Consider the following 16792-nt stretch of genomic DNA (forward strand, 5'->3'; position numbering starts at 1 on the left):
CTCTTAATCAAACTAAGAGGTGGGAGTTACAGTGTTTGTAAAATACTGTACAAATGGGAGGGTTTGATCGCATTAAATGAAGGATCAGTTTCATTAAATTAAGTGGAAAGCAATGTACATGGATAATTTCAAGGGTTGAGGCTGAATACGGTTTTTAAATAGGAAGTGATCAACCGCTATACACAACACAGAACAGCTCTCAAACATTTTTAATGACAGTATTTGTACACACTTTAGGTTAATTAACACATGGCACAGAGAGGTTTGGTAACTAGGATATAGTCTCACACCAGTCGGCTCAATTATAACACAAAATTTCAAGCATCAATACACCAAGAAGAACATCACCCGTCCCTGCCCAGCAAGGTCTGGCAATTTGAATTTCCATCACACCTTGTTTCTCTTGGATGCGACAGTAATTCCTTCTCTCCAGATGGAGAAGTCCCCTTAGCGGTGGATGATCAGCTTCTCATTTGGATTTATTTCTTGTTTTTCTGCAATCAAAATTAAGGGGACTGTACATTGTCACTGCCCAGTGATCCACGTTACATTTCTGACAGCTATGTTTATTAGTAAGTATGTAGTAATTGCTTCCAAAATTAACTAGAGCTGCTCTTCTGTGTCTGTAAAGCATAGGAGAGATTTCTCGTGATGTATGATCCCTTTGTTAGCACAGCACTCGTTAGATACTACAGAACTGCTGCTGCCGTGGCTGGGTTTTATGCTTCTGCACGTGCGGTGCTGGTCCGGGGGACTAACTTCAGGATAATCGGCTTTTCTGGAGTTAGGAGTCCCTGTGAAGACAGCTTGAGGGGGATCTGCAACAAGAAGAAGGAAAACACATTTGAAGATAGACAAATGAGTAGAGATTAAATGAAAAGAAACTTGGCCGTGGTTTGGACATCACTTGACCTGTGGTGCCTGAAAGCACAAAGCACCTGGTGTTAGCGCCCACAGTGAGACACCGGGCACCTGGCACTTCATGTGCAAACATCAAGGCATAGTGTGGTCCTCACCGGAGTTTCTTTGCAGGTCTGGAAGGTGAAGTGTTGCAATAGGATGGTGATGGCAACTTTCAGAGTCAGGAGAGCAAACCGCATCCCGATGCAGTTCCTGGGACCAGCCCCGAAGGGCAGGTATGTATACGGGTCTATGGCCTCTTTGTTTTCCTTACTGAACCTGGATAATGACATGAACGAGAAATGAAGGCAGCAAAAATCAAAAAGCTGCATATCTGTATTGCTTATTCAGAGATCTCTTGCTGGTGCTCTGCAGAGGCTTATTTGGGTTTTTGCTAAGGTAGAGCAATCGAGCGCTGTGTTAAAGCCCTCATCCAGGTTGAGGTGAGATCCCACTTCAGTGTTTGAGTTTAATTCTGTCCGTCTGGAGCAGTAGAAGTTAGGAGCAATGTGAAAATCTACGTGGTCTCCCAAAATGACTGATATTTCCTATCTGTTGTATTCAGCGAGAGAGAAATCATCTTGGTTAGGAGGAGCCTATGGCTTTAACCTTGCTGAGAGTGAGAGGTAGATACCAATTATAAAAATGACCAACTAGGAACACGTTATCACTTCCTTGAAAACAAGGAGGGAAGGCAGCTTTGGAAGGACCAACGCCGGCATATTTTGTAGCAAAGTCTGTGAAGAAAATGGGTTTAGCAATGACAATTATAAAGATGCTAGGGGTTACAAAAAAAACCTTGCCATCTACCCCCTGTCAGCAAGCCTAAAAACTGTGTACAAGATAGTGTGAGATATCAGTGTTATTCTCCCAATAAGATTATGCTGTTTGAAACCCTGCTTTAAGTGCAAAGCTAATTTTCTTCTTAAATCGACATTCCCATGAGCCCTCAATTTCTCATTGCTATTGTTTGTGAAAAGATACGAAGAATACCATTAGGAAGCTAATCAGAGATTAATACTTAATTACTACATGAGGAAAAAGCAGCATGATATTTCTTCCCTTTCATTATGATTTTTGTACCTTTCTGGTCTGAACTCTTCTGGGTTTGGCCAGTACTCGGGGTTGCGGTGCAGGGTATAGGGTGGGATCATGACAATGGTTCCTTTGGGAATGGTCACTCCATTTATTTCCACGTCTTTCTTGCAGGTTCTTTCAATCCGCCCTCCAATGGGGTAAAACCGAAGGATTTCACTCACTGTCATGTCAAGATATTCCATCTGCATCATGGCTTCATAGGTGAGAGGAGCCTATAGGATGATGGGAGAAACGTGACCAGGTATGTTGGCATCAGGATTTGATTTTCCTAAAATGACTGCTGAGACCAGAATGTCCCCAACTGTGTCTCAAACTCTCTAAAGAACAAAACGCAAGGTAGAAATTACATAATTGGTTTCATTTTCCATCACTGAGTGATGGAAATGACTGAAAATCCACCTCCACTTGTGCAGTGGGGCCTGTAAGGTTTCAGCTGCCAAAATTACATCGCTGCGGGGCTGAGTTGTCTCAGTGTGTGCGTCCCTTAGAGCTGTAGGAAGATCTCAGGAGCTAGAGATTTCCTATTGCCTTGACTGAACAGGAAGGACAGCAGGGTCAGAGGGTCTTCGTCATCACCCAAGGTCCTCTTACCTTGTTGGGTAAAATGGTGTCGATCTCCTCCAGGAGCTTTTGCTGCACATCAGGATGCATGGCCAGTTCATATGCCAGGTAGCCAAGTGTGTTGCTGGTGGGCTCATACCCAGCAAAAATAAAGATGAAGGCCTGTGACAGGATCTCTTGATGGGTCAGGGCTGTGAGGAGAGAGGGTGTGGGGACATGAGCAAAAGCAATGTTGGCTGGTGGTCTCAGCAAGGAATGGGGTCGGTGGAGATGGTGGTGACCCTCTGAGCCTTTCTCTAGGAAACAGCTCCCCATATTCTCCTCACTCCCATGGCCCCTGGTCCTGTGATGACTATTTGGATGTGGTTACCTTTGTAATTTGCGTCGTTGTTCCCATGACTGTTTGTGTTCTGGGATTCGATCATCAGCTGCAGAAAATCTACTCTGCCCTGAGAAGAAAAGCAGGAGTTTCTTTGGTGATAGGTCCCTCGGGGAGGGGTCAGATAAGCAAATTTCATAGCCTAAGCATGATATTTAAAATGAAAGCATCCTCAAAATGCAGATTACTTCTGTGTTGTAAAACAAAACACTTGCATTCTCTCTTGGAAACCTATCTGTCCTTTTTGTGAAGCTGTTGGGTGGGAGAGCAGTGTCTCAAAGGAATTTCAGGAAAGGGATTCAAACTCTGAGGTAGAATTTTGCCAGGAAGCAGCTTCAGATTTTTGAAAATTGAGGGAAAGGTGCAACCCTGAAAGGAGGTATTGCTGCTCGTGTGCTGCTTGCTTTGCTCTCTTATCCTCTGCCTAATCTTCTTCAGGGAGTCTCTTAGTTTGTTGACTTACTACAAGTTCTGCAAACCCAAGCTTAATTCAATTCTACTGAGCCTTTATCTGGATTTAGCTTCAGACCATGGATGTATAAAGTCCACTTCTTTCTCTGCCAGAACTGGTCGGGTGAGGCTTTTCTGACAGTGTTAAAATCAAGCATTTACGCCTAAGTAGTTTGAGGGTTATGCGAAGTCCTTGTACTTTAGCTTCATCTTTGATATCATTCCCATAATTATATTTTTCTTGAGTGCATTTTCTGCCACAATTGTGCTCGCTTACCTTGTGAGTGTCCTTTTCACGTTCATGCTTAATTTTGGAGATGGATCTCATGAAAAAATCTACAGAATCACTGGGGAAGAAGCTTACGTTCATCTTGGCCAAAAGAGGAGTAAGAAACGGGAACACAACTGAAAAACAAATTGAGAATAAAATCTCACACTGTAAATAAACTCCACCTCATAAGATCGCTATGGTTGCTACTGAGGAAGTAATGATGCTTCTGAGAGATTATTTCCTTTCTTGATTTCTTTACTTGGGAGACGCCTGGGCTTTGCCTTTTTCCTTTTTCTCCTTCCCTTGGGATAGTTTTCCTTGATACAATCCTCTCCCAAGTTCCTGTCAACTGGGTATAATCATTGCTTTAAGAGATGACCAAAGTATATCCCACCTTCTTTTTCTAAGGACAGGTTACTTCTGTATGATGTACAGCATTACAACAGGAATGTGGCTCACAAGAGAAATACTGCAACTTCTGAATTCTCTTTTCAGGCTGAGCTATTCACTGCCATGCTGTGCTCATAGAAACATTTTGAAGTCCCCTTCAGAGCATTTCCTTCATCATAGAGATTGCATCTTGAGCTTGTGCATAGAGTGATAAAATCTACAGCACCAAAACCTCCTATATGCACAGATGACAACTTTCCCTGTGTTTTAGCAAGGTATCTAATCTTGATTTAATTTTGCAAGTGATTTTAAGGTCCATCACCATCACTGCAAAGCTATTGCACTGCTAAGAAATTGTATCTAATTACAGTCCCCACTCTTACAGAAAATGCATTTCAGACAGCATCACTCCTCAAGCCTCATAGCTGAACTTGCTTTTCAACCCCAGAATCCTTTCCCAGCATTTATTTGGATATTGGCTGGGATGTTCGTACGCTTCTTGCATTGCAGGTGCCAAAAATGGAGGATTTTTTTACCCATCACTCTTCCAGAGTTTCAACAACAAGAGCCATTAACACCTCCATCCTAGCTAGTGAATTATCTTAAGCAATAGTTGACTGGTTAATGTATAGGATGCACAAGTCTCTGCTATGCCTGCTTTAGTAGTATGAACCAATGAAGTTTTCAATTTAAAAAAAAAAAAAACAAAGTCATTTACATGACAAGATGAAGAGTGGGTCAAAAAAGTCAAACTTGACCAGCTTCTGCATCTCTCTGACAAAGGGGTCTTTGGGGTTGTTCATGGAGTCCATGTTCACACCGAATGAAGTGCTGGTGACAACATCCATGCTGTAGCTTCCAAAGATTCTGAGAGAAGATGGGAAGGATAGTCTGTGGTTAAATATGTTGACCATGTGAATGTATTTCTTTCTTAATGCTTATGTGACATTCAAATGTACATTATCTTAAGATGCCCTGCCCTGGTTTTGAAAAGAAAACTGGATATATGGTAACAGAAAAGCACTTATAGTGAAAGGGATAGAGTTTTAGAGAGCTTTAGTTTTAAGCCTGCGTGGGTTTTGAAATCGGGCAGCTTTTCTGAGGATTTTAAAACAGCATGGTGCTACATGAGCAGGTTACGGCAAGGACAGCATGTGGCTCTTGAGTGTGCTAGCATCATGGGGAGGGGTGGTAACACACTTTGCTTCTAACGCGCCATGAAAATGGTCTTGTTCAACCCAGCACAGCCCTATAGTATTACAACTGTCCAAGCCCCCTCTTTACGGGGTTTTTGGTGGGGTAAAGCTATGCTGATGTGGGACTGCTGGTGTGCAGCTGCCCCTTCTGCACCTGTGCTCCAGCAATGAGGGAAGTGATGGACGAGCATCTCAATGTTCTGTGTGGCCAGAAAGGCCAGCAAACCCAGTGTCCTGAAGTATAAGAAGGTGCTGCACAGACTGAATATATACAGGGAAATCTGGGTTTTCCTGGTGGGTCTGGGATTATTTTGGATCTGTGGCTTCATGAAGCTGTGCTGGAGTGTTTTTCTCCCTAACTAATTACCTTTAGAAGGCTTCTCTCTGGCTCTCTTGCCTCTAGGAAGTTTCACTAACTTCTCAGCTTAAATTTTTCCCTTTCAAATTTCCAGCCAGGCTTTCAGCAAGTCCCGTTCCTCATTTCAGAGCTCTCATTTACCCAGAGAGCAATCTGCATTGCCAGTAACGAATGAACCGCAGCACTTGCTAACAAGGTTTGCTGCTTAGCCTGCTGCTCCTAACAGCTACTTACTCCTTTACAGGTATAGTGTTGTCCTTTTCCACTCGCTTCTGAACATTTCTCACCAAAGCTTCCCCATAGTGCTTCATTATAGGGAACATCTGTAACACAAACCAGAGATGGTCACTTAAGTACAGTACATTTTATTCCTTTAAGACAGGCTTATGAAGGCTACAGGGAGTTTCATGAATATTTACAAATAACATATTTCTGCTAAGTTTTTATTTTAAGCCTTTTTTGTTTTAAATTAGGCATAAATTAAACAAGCTGGATTAGTTGCCAGGCTCTGACTAAAGAAACTGGGCCCCTGTGACAATCTCAGCCCAAAAACACTGTCTGCTGACTTTCTGATTTAGTTTGTACCTGCTCCTCTGTGTTTTACCTCCTTTAGCTTCCCACTGGTGAAGGTTGGAGAGAGCACAGTGCGAATCCTTTTCCACTGTTCATCTTCAGCTAATGAGACAGCACTCTTCAGCTCCCCTGCTAGATCTATATGCTGGTGGGGGGAAAAAGGCAAGGTGTTAACCCCAAAAAGATAGCAGCTTCTTTGCAGGGATGGTAATGCAGCATGAAAGCCCCTGCCCAGGCTATTTCAGGGGCATTGCCACCAGCAGCAGGCTAAGGTCCTTACAAACAGCCTCTCTCAAGACATGCAAAATGCCCTTTCCATACCCAGAGCAAGTAACCCAGCATACCCATATGTCTTTGTGTACCCACACTGAATGGTGCCACCCAGAGCCTGCATCCCAGCTGGTGGCACATGTGCTAGCCAGACCCTTGCAGCTTCCTGCGTGTTCACACAGACTCCAGTTCATCCCTATATATATATATGTAGGTGTGATTTGTCTGATGTGCAGGCAAACAACTTCTTCTGCCAACCTGGGTTTGCAGTCCCCAGGCTGTAAGGCAGGGGAACAGTGACATACAGTGGCCATTTACAGTAATCCCCATAGTGCAGTCACTCATCCCCTATGGGAAGCCCTGCTATATGCTTGTATCCTCCTTGACTTCATTTTCTGGACTCTGTGGTACATCACGATGCTTTTGTTCTTACCCTCCGGTTGGTGAAGGTGGAATAACAGTCTTTAACCAGCACAGATTTAATGATTTGGGGGTCCATGATACCCAACACAGGTTGCCTGCCATCATAAATCCTGGGAAGCAAAAAGAGGAGACAGATGAACAATCCCAGATAGCTGAAGTTCAAGGCTTGGCTGATGCCCATGAAACAAAATGTGTTGAACAAATGCTCCTCCATCACCAGCCTTGCTGTTCTGCAGATGCCTAAGTACAGAAATGTAGAAACTAGAGATGGCAAAGGACTCCCAGGCCTCCTTCCATCTAGTTTTGTAAATGATAAAGGGGGCTAAACACCTTCCAAATTCACTGGGAAATGAGCAAGGCTCGATCCCTCAAAGGATGAGATACTAAATGAAGCAAGTGTCTTCACTTTCTCCCCTGACTCTGTGTTTTTGCAGGCACTTAAACACATTACAGTGTTAGAGGGAAACTTGTTTGACCCCTTTCAGGCTCTTGAATTGGGTGTCCCAGGCACTTAAACACATTACAGTATTAGAGGGAAACTTGGTTGACCCCTTTCAGGCTCTTGAATTGGGTGTCTAGAGACCTGGGCTGACAGCACTGAAATATCCTTAGAGATGAAACTCAGTCCTTGCTTTTGTCTCTTCAAGCTGCCAGTTCGGAGTGCTTTCCTGGAGCAGATGGAGATCAAGCAGATTTATGCACTTTCCCCATTTATGTTGAGATACCTTTTCCAGACTCCATTTTTTTAAAGTTGCTATAGGGACCAATGGATGCATTATGAAGGATACACGCAAGTTTGTACGCAAAGTTTTAACAGTAGTGATAAAAGCCATAGGAGATTTCCAGAGCAGGGCAAGGATAGCTGCACCACCTGCATGCAAGTTTGTACGCAAAGTTATAACAGTAGTGATAAAAGCCATAGGAGATATCCAGAGCAGGGCAAGGATAGCTGCACCACCTCCTGCTGGAGGTGAGGGCCAGCAGCACAAGGAAGTTGCCAGACTTTGGATATGCTTTTTCTTTGTGCTGGGAGTCACTCACATTCCTCTGCCCTTGGTAAACCAGAGGAACTCGACTTCCCGGTTCCAGATTCAGTCTTAAGTAAATAGTGGTTTTAATACTGACTTTGCTGGGGGCAGGTAAGGGCCTTTTGTTACTGGCTTTAAAATGGTTTTCATAGCTTAGGTCAAAGAAGTTTCCATATAGCATGACACAGGCACAGCCCGGAAACTATCAGGATTTAATGTAAGCCACCACAAACACCCTCTCGTTGCTGTACCTATCCTGCTGGGATCGTCAGGGGTGCAGGTAGAGAAAAGGGAGCTTTCATAATGAAATTTTTCACCCCTTTGTACAGATTCTGGTCTTATTTTATGAAGAGATCAGTGGTTCATACTCACCCCCAGACTTTCCCGTATTTCTCATAACACATATTGTCAAATTCCAAGAAACCCTGTGGAAAGCAATTTTAAAATAACCTCAGAGAGGATACAGTGAAGGGGGTGATGTTGGAGATGGTGGGTTGGGAGGGACATCTGTAAACTGATGTCCAGAGCTGCCTTCTGGGTTCTCCTCCTCTCCAAAAACATTGTGAAGGACAGCATAAATGTATATATATATACATTGTGTAAATGTATATATAAGCAGCCACCCACAAGTGCTTGCTTGGTCTGTGTTATGGAGCCCTTATCCCCTGCTGGCCTTTGCACAATCTGCGCGTTAGAGCAGAGCTTGGCATTTGGAGATAACTTATCATGGCCATGTATCTGTTCAGCTACAGCTGTATGAGCAAAAGCAGATATTTCTGGAGCCAGGAAGGCTTCAGTCACTTACTTTGCGATATTCCAGGCATGTCCCAAAGAAAGGCAGAGGTCTTGGCCCAGGGATACCCAACTTCTTGAACAAACCAAATGGCCAGGTCCCGTATCTGTGGGATAGAAAAGACAAACCGGGTGCTATATCACCATGACACTGGAGGTGTGAGTTTTCCTGAACTCAGAGACTGCATCAGCATCCCTTTGGCTCTAAGTAGAGGATCCAGGAGCTGGGAACAAGTGGCCCAACAGAAAATTGACCTGTAAAAAAAACTACTTAATAAATATGGTAAGGCTCATTCATATCACACAGAGCTTCAGAGAGATCACCTTAATGTATACGCAGCTGTCTCCTAAAGGCATAGATGCTCTGGTGGAAGTAGAACTCTAAAGCCTTTAGCAAAAGTCAAGAGGACCCCATTGCCAACCAAAGGAGAGGCAGAGAAGGGAGCTGGGAGAAGGAACACAGAGCTTACATGTTTTTATTGAACAGAAATCAAAGTATTGCCAGAAGTGCTGTCCCAAACAGGGTTTCTGTCAAGCTTCACTTTAATTTCACTGTTCTCCCTCCCCTCAGCCTGGCATTAGCTCAGCGGTGCAACAGGAGGTCTCATCTTGATGGTTTTCTCTTTAGATTTTATTGACAGCTTTGTAGATTTCTTTCCTCTGAAGCACCCTTTTTGGCAGCTGTAAAGTTATTACTTCTACCTTGGGGACTTCTGTTTCTCGACAAGGGCCTGGGCTGCAGCCCTTTGAAGCTTCTCTTTGGCTGCTTTGAAAGACCTCCTCAGAATATTTGTTTTCAGTTAGTAGCTGCAGCCTCCCCAGTGAGAGGTTCATTGTAGAAAGGATGTAAAACTGCAAAGGTTTGGCAGAGGGATGCTATCAGTGATCCTCTTTGGGGCTCGTGGTAACAGCTGCTCAGCCAGCATCTTGGGGATGCTTTCCTGAAAAGCCAAGGCCTAGGCTGAGACTTAGTGGGGTTTCCCTTGCCTTCAGTAACACTTTTCTAAACCTGGGGGACCCCAAATAAGATCAATTCCCCCGTTGCAGGTTCTGCCTGAACACAAAAGCGGACTTCATCTTATGGTCCAAACGGCAAGCAAAAACCAGGGAATAGGGCGTTTGCAGGTGCAAAAGGGTTCACAGAGCTCAGTTTGTCAATGTTTAACCTCTTCTATCAAAGGTTAATTCAGTACTAATTACAAAATGTTTGTAGATTCTCATTTTTAATGTTTATGGGCAGCTAGGGCTGCAAGAGGACTGAGAAATGCCAGGCTGGGCTGGTTACAAAGCACAGAAATGCTATAGGAACATAGGCTAGGCTTAATCCATTTGAAACATGGCCAAAAAACTGCAATCTAATGCTCTTATGACTAAAATGTGACACTGTTTTCTGCAGGCTGAGAAGGACCATTCAGTGTTAAGACAGAGAATAATCATTACTTCTCACCATGGATGTGAACCAGAAATGCCTGGTATTCCTTCATGTGTGAACTGGAACAGCGTTGCCCCAGATGGACAAGAAGCATCTGAGCCTCCATGTGCTAATGGGCAGTGAAATGTCGAGTTTAGCTCAGAGAGCAGAGCACAAAGATCTGGACTTCATCCCTTTTACCACAATAAAATTGCAAGTGGCTGCAGGAGGTGAGAGCGTGCTAACCAGCAATCTGAGGTAGCCACAGAGTTATTGAAATACGAGAGTTTAGATCAACAATGAGGGTGTGGCTTGGGTTTGGTTTTTTTAAGAGTCTGCCCTGGACGGGCTTTTGAGTGAAACAAATCACAGAAAAGGGTTCGGAAAACCAGGGCTAAAAGTTTCGGAGCTTATTGAACTGCCAGGGTTGGAGCATTGCCAGGGCAGACAAATGGGTTGTACTCGTGTGCACCACATTAATCATTAAGGTTTATGGCTCGCAACATGCTGTCTCTGCCTTAGGGCTTGTCAGCACTACAAAGTTTGTCAGTCCAGCCTTGTTGGCAGGGGCTGCCAGCGGAGCCGCTGTGTGTCCTAGCAGAAGGGGGTTTTCAGCCAGCCCAGTTATGCTGCAGCGCTGGATGGCATCAGTAAAGTGGGCAAAAGCATTTTCTCTCTAGCATGGCTCCTCTGAAGCAGCAGGATACACTTCTGCCTGATGGAGTCTGTCAGCAAAGCCAGGAGCAGAGAGCTGACCTTGCTCTGGGCTTCGCTTCTTCCTCCAGCAAGGGTGGGCGGTGGGGACGGGCATGGGATGCTGTCCCTGTAAGTGTGTGGCAAATCTGCCTTCTGCAATGCGTCTCTCCTAAGCTGGGTGCCCATGCATGGAGCATCTTACCTGGGCACCACAGCAGGAGCCAGGGTGATTAAGAACCGACCCTATAAATGCTGCTTTTCTCATGCCTTTCTGCTGCTCTCCACGTTGGCAGGTCATGCAGTAGGGTCATCTGTTGCCTGCTCCCCTCCATAGGACAACTTCAGCCAGGGAGAGGTACACCTTTCCTTACACTCCATTTCAGTGGAAAATATCCTAATGGATCATGATCCTTCCTGAAGCCAGCACCCTGCTGGTAATAAATGCCTAGCACCAATATTAAATTATTGCTTTGATGCTTAGCAGTAAGATCGTAGCAGTGAACAGGAATAGTCCAAACCTTGCCTGTATGGTCTTTAGACACTGCTGTTTCCCAGAGTTAGAGCCTGGAAATCTGGAAATCGTGCCTACCTGTTTGTTTTTTTGCAAAATGATTGCATGAAAATGAACATTGGCAAGAAGAGGAAAGCGGCATCAGCAAAGAACCAATAAAGAATATTTTACTCACGCTACCACAAGGGCTATGAATAGAAGCAAAAGGGCCCAGGTCTCTGTAGTGAAGGAGGGTAGAAGGTCCATCGTGGTTCTTCTCTGGTTGGCTTCGAGTTCTGTCTTGAAGTTTTTGTCCCAGCTCTGTGGGAAGTAGAGGCGTTTCACATTGTGCTCTCTTTTTGTGTCCAATCATATGATTTAGGGGCTGTCCTCCTGTCAGGAAGGAGGAGGAGTGCAAGGCAAAGGTTGCAAATTATGCTAATCTGAAAAGCACAATTCATGTGATAGATAAATGCCTGGCTGAACTGTCTAAGGTTCAAATTATTTAATACATATGTTGCCAGGCGTTTCAGCTATTTTCTCTGTTGCAATAGTAATAACTGGCTTTTTATTGAGTAATGCTCCTGGGCTTCTACACCAAAATAAATAAAACCAAGTTACAATGAAAAGGTAAATCCCAAAGCAGGTGTCAGAGTTGGTTTAAAAAAGAGAAAGAGAAGTGAAAAGGTTATTCATATATTGTATGACAAGATCTTTTCTGGCAGCTGAATTAACTTTGGCAGAATTTAAGATTTTATTTAACATATCTTTCTGTGTGTGTTGTGAAGAGCAAGCACTGCCTGCTTCTGCCTGTGCTGGGTCAGAAGCAGCTACTGACAAAGGCAGGAATTTGCTATTTGGATGGCGACATTGGTGGCTGTAATGTTACGGCAAGAGGAGATGTGGTTTGCATAGATGTGTACTACGGCATCTTTAGGGCTTCATTCAGAACTCTAAACCGAGCAATTCTCTTCCTACTGGCAGAGCTGCCATCTTCAAAAGGGTGTTTACTGACTGCTCTGACTACAAATCGCTGGGCGTTGTAAGTATTTAGCGCATCAAATGCCTCACGTCTTCAAGGATGTGGCTGTGATTGACGCTGGGTTGACTGATAAGTGGGTTTTAGTCCATATGGTGATACAAGATGTGTTCTGAGAGTCATCATGGGACTTAGTTCAGCAGCATTTGTATCTCATTTCACCTTTGCCTGGCCTTTGCTCTGACCTTCAGAGCCAACTCAGTTGCAGATTATTTTGTAATCAACACGAGTCTACTTTAGTTTGATGGGAGCAGACAAGTTCATGGCATGGTTACAAAAGCCTCTGTCGTGTCCTACCTTGCTTGCTTGATGCTGAAAGAGCGTGTGATTAAACAGATGTTCTCCCATTCAGGAGCTTGTCGCAGCAGTCACTGTATTTCCATGATTCTCCTTTACATATTTTGAAATAGCCTTGAAATCTGAATTTACTGGACACCAAATGCTCCTGACTCACAGTGCTGGGGAACAGGTTAACATAGTTTATTCATAAAACAGGATTGCCCCAGGGCTCTCCATTCTCAGTAAAATAAGCCTCGATCCTTGCCTTTTTTGGGTAATTTTTAAGAGTGAGCATTAGTCTGTGGAAATACTAGTAAAAAAATAGGTGCAAAGGCTTGTTGCTGGTTTTTATGTTGGGTTCTTATGATCTCTGCCAAATGGACTATGCCTATTGACTTAAACCAACAAACAAGAATCCACCATCCACTTGATAAACACATTAAAAAATCTCCTGTGACTAATCCACGCCAAAGGAAAGTCAATGACCCTGCAATAAATGACCAATTTTCATATCACATGTAAGCCCAGCTCAAAGCTGGGTTTATGTTCTAACTTGGCCTGTATTAAACTGCAAACCTCCTACTCTAGGCTGTGGTGCCCCATAAAATGCTATGAGGTACAGCAACCAGCCAGAGGGTCCTGTTTGAGAGGGGACTTGGGTACCTTGAGAGGGGAGCCCAGGAAAGACTTTTCCTCCTGCCCTCCATCTCTGGGAGGGTGGAGAAGCATCAACTCTTTGCCACCATCTTCTGCCAAGGCTGAAGCCCACCTCACAGAAATGGTGGGAAGGAGATCCATGTGGTGAGCCTCCACTCCTATCATCTCCCTTCCCAGCTGAGCTCTCTGCCCACCTGGATGCAGCTACATGGAGCCATCACGATTGTCCCTTCATGCTCTCCGAGTCCTTTCGATGTGTCTCATTCCTTACCACCATGGGCTTTTAGGCTTCTCTTGGACTCTTTGAAGTGCACTGCATCCCATCATGGGTTTTGGTGACCCCAGGGGTCTGCTGGCAGAGACACACTGCCCAGGGGTGCAAGAAGGTGCAAGCCCAAATAGAGGTGCAGTTGTACCTGGAGGAACACCCTGCTAGTGACACAGCTACTCTACAGTGTCACCCATGATGTGCAGTCCATGGTGTATGCACAACTCTCACCCTTGCCATTTAGGCTGCTGTGCCATATGGTACCTCCCGTGGTACCCACCATGCTCTCAGGACAGCTGCAGGCTGAGGGTGAGACGTTTAAAAAGCTGAAGTTTGCAGCAAATCCAGAAGAGAACTGAGCTGCTTTTCCATTCCTAATGCCCCTAAGTAGCTCAGATTAATGGCTTTCAGGAAAGCAAAATAACCCCACGTTGTTATTTGCAGTGTAATGAAAGGAGTGCTCCTAATCCAGGTTGTGAACAAGGTGTGAGGAACAGGAGGGATTTCTTGTACAATAATGACTGAGGGCTGGGCAGTAAAATGGAAGAACATGTATTTCTTTCACAAGCTGTGAAATCAAATGATGCAGAGTAAGAAAAACACCATGGAATAGCAATTTATGGCTGGGGCACAGGTGTGGAGAAGAAAGAGCAGTTCAGAAGAAAAAGGGCTATTGGCAAAAAGGAAAAAAAAACCCTATAGTGGGTAACTATTTGTGTTCATGGTGAAAAGGACTGTGCAGGCATAAGGAGAGCTGGATAAACCTGAATCTTTAGGTCTGACTCACTTTAGAGTGCAATCATGAAAGAGGTTCTCTTGGGATACTTCGGGGAATTTGTTTTAGATTCCTAGGGCTGGACTGGTTGTGGTAGAGACTCTGCAGCACTGCTTGGGATGTAAATATTGCTGGGGAGTTGTATCGTTGTGGAGTACTTTAAACTCTCTAGATATAGATCATAAAAATGCTAGTAAATGTGCAGAGCTCAGCTAATTTCTGTGAGAGGTGGCAGACTTCTGCACTGGAGAAACACCAGATTGGCAAGCAGTGGAACTGGTTTAGCTTCAGTGTTGATAAGTAATATAAGATATTCTAGAAGAACAGTTAGGAGCAAAATTACCTTAGGCTGAATGAAATGCATTCCTTTAGTTTAATGCAAGCAGAAGTATAAACAAAAACAAGCTTATAATTAAGGCTCTCTTTTTCGAGAGGACAAATTATTAAACAAACCGGGATCTTTAGTGTAGACTGAGTCTTATCTCCTAATATTATCAGCCCATTGTATGCCAGGAGACTGGTAAGAACAGACTTTACACCCAACTGGCTCAACAGCTACATTGAAGAGGATGCTCAGAACAGACCAGCCAGATAGGAGGTGGAGGAAAAAAACCTTCAATGGCTTTGTAGCTCAAGGGATACTCGTATATGTTCTGGCCACAAGATCTACTGGGATGTGAGCTCGTTTCCATGCCCAATTCAGAGAAGCCCAGTGCTTGAACATACCAGGTCACCAGGGTCCAATTAGGAGGGGGTCCAGCATATTGGTGGCACTTGGAGACATGCCCCCAAAAACCTTTGTTTGTTTAGTATAGCTAAATGATAGCTGGACTGGAATGTGGTTGCTATGAGATAAATGCCAGGTAGAAGAGCTATTTAATCAAATTATGATGCTGGCACAGAGACAAATGGGTATAACCCAGTCACAAATAAATTTTAGGCTGGAAATGAACACAGTCCTGGCCTGAAAAGCTCAGGAGTCGTCCCATCATGGGGTTAAAAAAAGGGAAAAAAAGCTGAGATAATGCAAAGTTGGGCTAGATAAGACAGCTGCTGGTGGGAGGAGGGAGCAATACATTAAATTTCTTACCAACGCTCTTCTGCCAGAGCAGTGTGAGGAGTTCACTTTCTGCATAGGCAGGAGATGTGGGGAGGCATCTATTTATTTTCCCTGATACACAGTGGTTTAGTTACCCACAGGAAAATTCTTCATAATGAAGGCTACATCTTGTTGTCAGAGGTTAAAATATTGATACACTGCTGCTGGATAAAAAATCAATGTATTTGGAGGGGTCTCTAATGATACTTTATGTAGTTCTGTCTATAGATGACTGATACCCTCCTGCACATAGATTTCCTTGGGATTTAAAAAGCTCACAAAAAACCTCAACAAAAAAGTAATTAATTCCCCTGGATGTTTTGTTCCATATACTGAGCTTTGGAACTACACAGAAACTAGGACATTTTTCTGATGTTTTTTCAGTTAAAGTAATATCCCTGATACGTACCAATCTTCCTTCATAATCTCTACAATATATCATTATATTCCTTTTCATTCTGAGAAATGACAGCTACAAAAGCTGTGTGATTTCTGAATAGCTAATTAACTCTGAGCACCGCTTGCTTTTGTGCAACCCAATACAAGTGCCTGTTTGAGGTTCTCTCGCTTTAACCTTATAAAATGAGTGAAGAAAAAATAAAGCATCCTACTAGCTCTGCACATGACTTAGTACCTGTGATGCAATGAAAGACAGGGTTACGTCCCACAGGGGAGCAGCAACAATAATCCTGGACAAATATAAATTAAAAGAGATGTATTTCCAATAGAAGGTGTAAGATTGTGTGGCCTCCTGGATGTTTTAGTGAGGATACCTTGATGGGGAAGCTGCGTGCAAGGGCGGCGTTGTTATGCCATAGTTTTTGGCAAAGTCATTCTAAGAAGTGTCTGTGCACGTCACGGCCCGAGCAGACTTCTGCGTCGCTGTGTCATGGCCCGGTGAAGTCAGCCCACTTGACTCATTCAGAGCAAATTGTTCATCCAGAATATGAGGATTTTGTTATGCAAAGCAGTGCATGAGATTGTGCCTAAAGCAGGAATAACATCATGTCTTCAGTCGCTGTCCCTGCCGCCGCTGCGGCTCTCCTCAGAGTGACCTGCTCTGACTGTACCTCAGCAGGTTCAGCTCCACTGTGGTTGTAGTTACGCTGGTTAGTAAGGCTCATGAGACTTTAGTATTTGTCATAAAAGAAACCAGAATCCTTTCTCAGGCTGCTTTGAGACCTTTCCATCATCTGACCAAGAGGGTTTGCGTTCTTCATTGCTCTTTGGTGGACCTGGGTAGATGAGACCACTTCTCATAATGAAGATGTGCAGAAATCACTGATGTCAGAACTCTCATGCCTTGGAGGTTCATGGAAAGGGCTGTACATTATAGCAAAGGTGGTTGGTTTTTAAATGTATTTTCACAGAATCACAGAACGTTAGGGA

General features: G+C 44.0%; 1 protein-coding gene across 1 annotated transcript; it reads right to left on the reverse strand.

Moving 5' to 3' along the window:
- Positions 1–719: 719 nt before the first annotated feature.
- Positions 720–11553, reverse strand: LOC104537430 (cytochrome P450 3A9-like). The gene is made up of 13 exons (XM_010180325.1): positions 11483–11553; positions 8703–8796; positions 8270–8322; positions 6880–6979; positions 6208–6321; positions 5838–5926; positions 4768–4916; positions 3666–3793; positions 2930–3008; positions 2590–2750; positions 1984–2210; positions 1017–1179; positions 720–818 (listed from the first exon to the last, which is right to left on the reverse strand). Exons 1-13 carry the CDS (start codon positions 11551–11553, stop codon positions 720–722), a joined length of 1527 nt encoding a protein of 508 aa, XP_010178627.1.
- Between the last annotated feature and the right edge of the window lie 5239 nt (positions 11554–16792).

The sequence above is a fragment of the Mesitornis unicolor genome, unplaced genomic scaffold (assembly GCF_000695765.1).
Source record: "Mesitornis unicolor isolate BGI_N332 unplaced genomic scaffold, ASM69576v1 scaffold1183, whole genome shotgun sequence".
Taxonomy (NCBI): Eukaryota; Metazoa; Chordata; class Aves; order Mesitornithiformes; family Mesitornithidae; genus Mesitornis; species Mesitornis unicolor.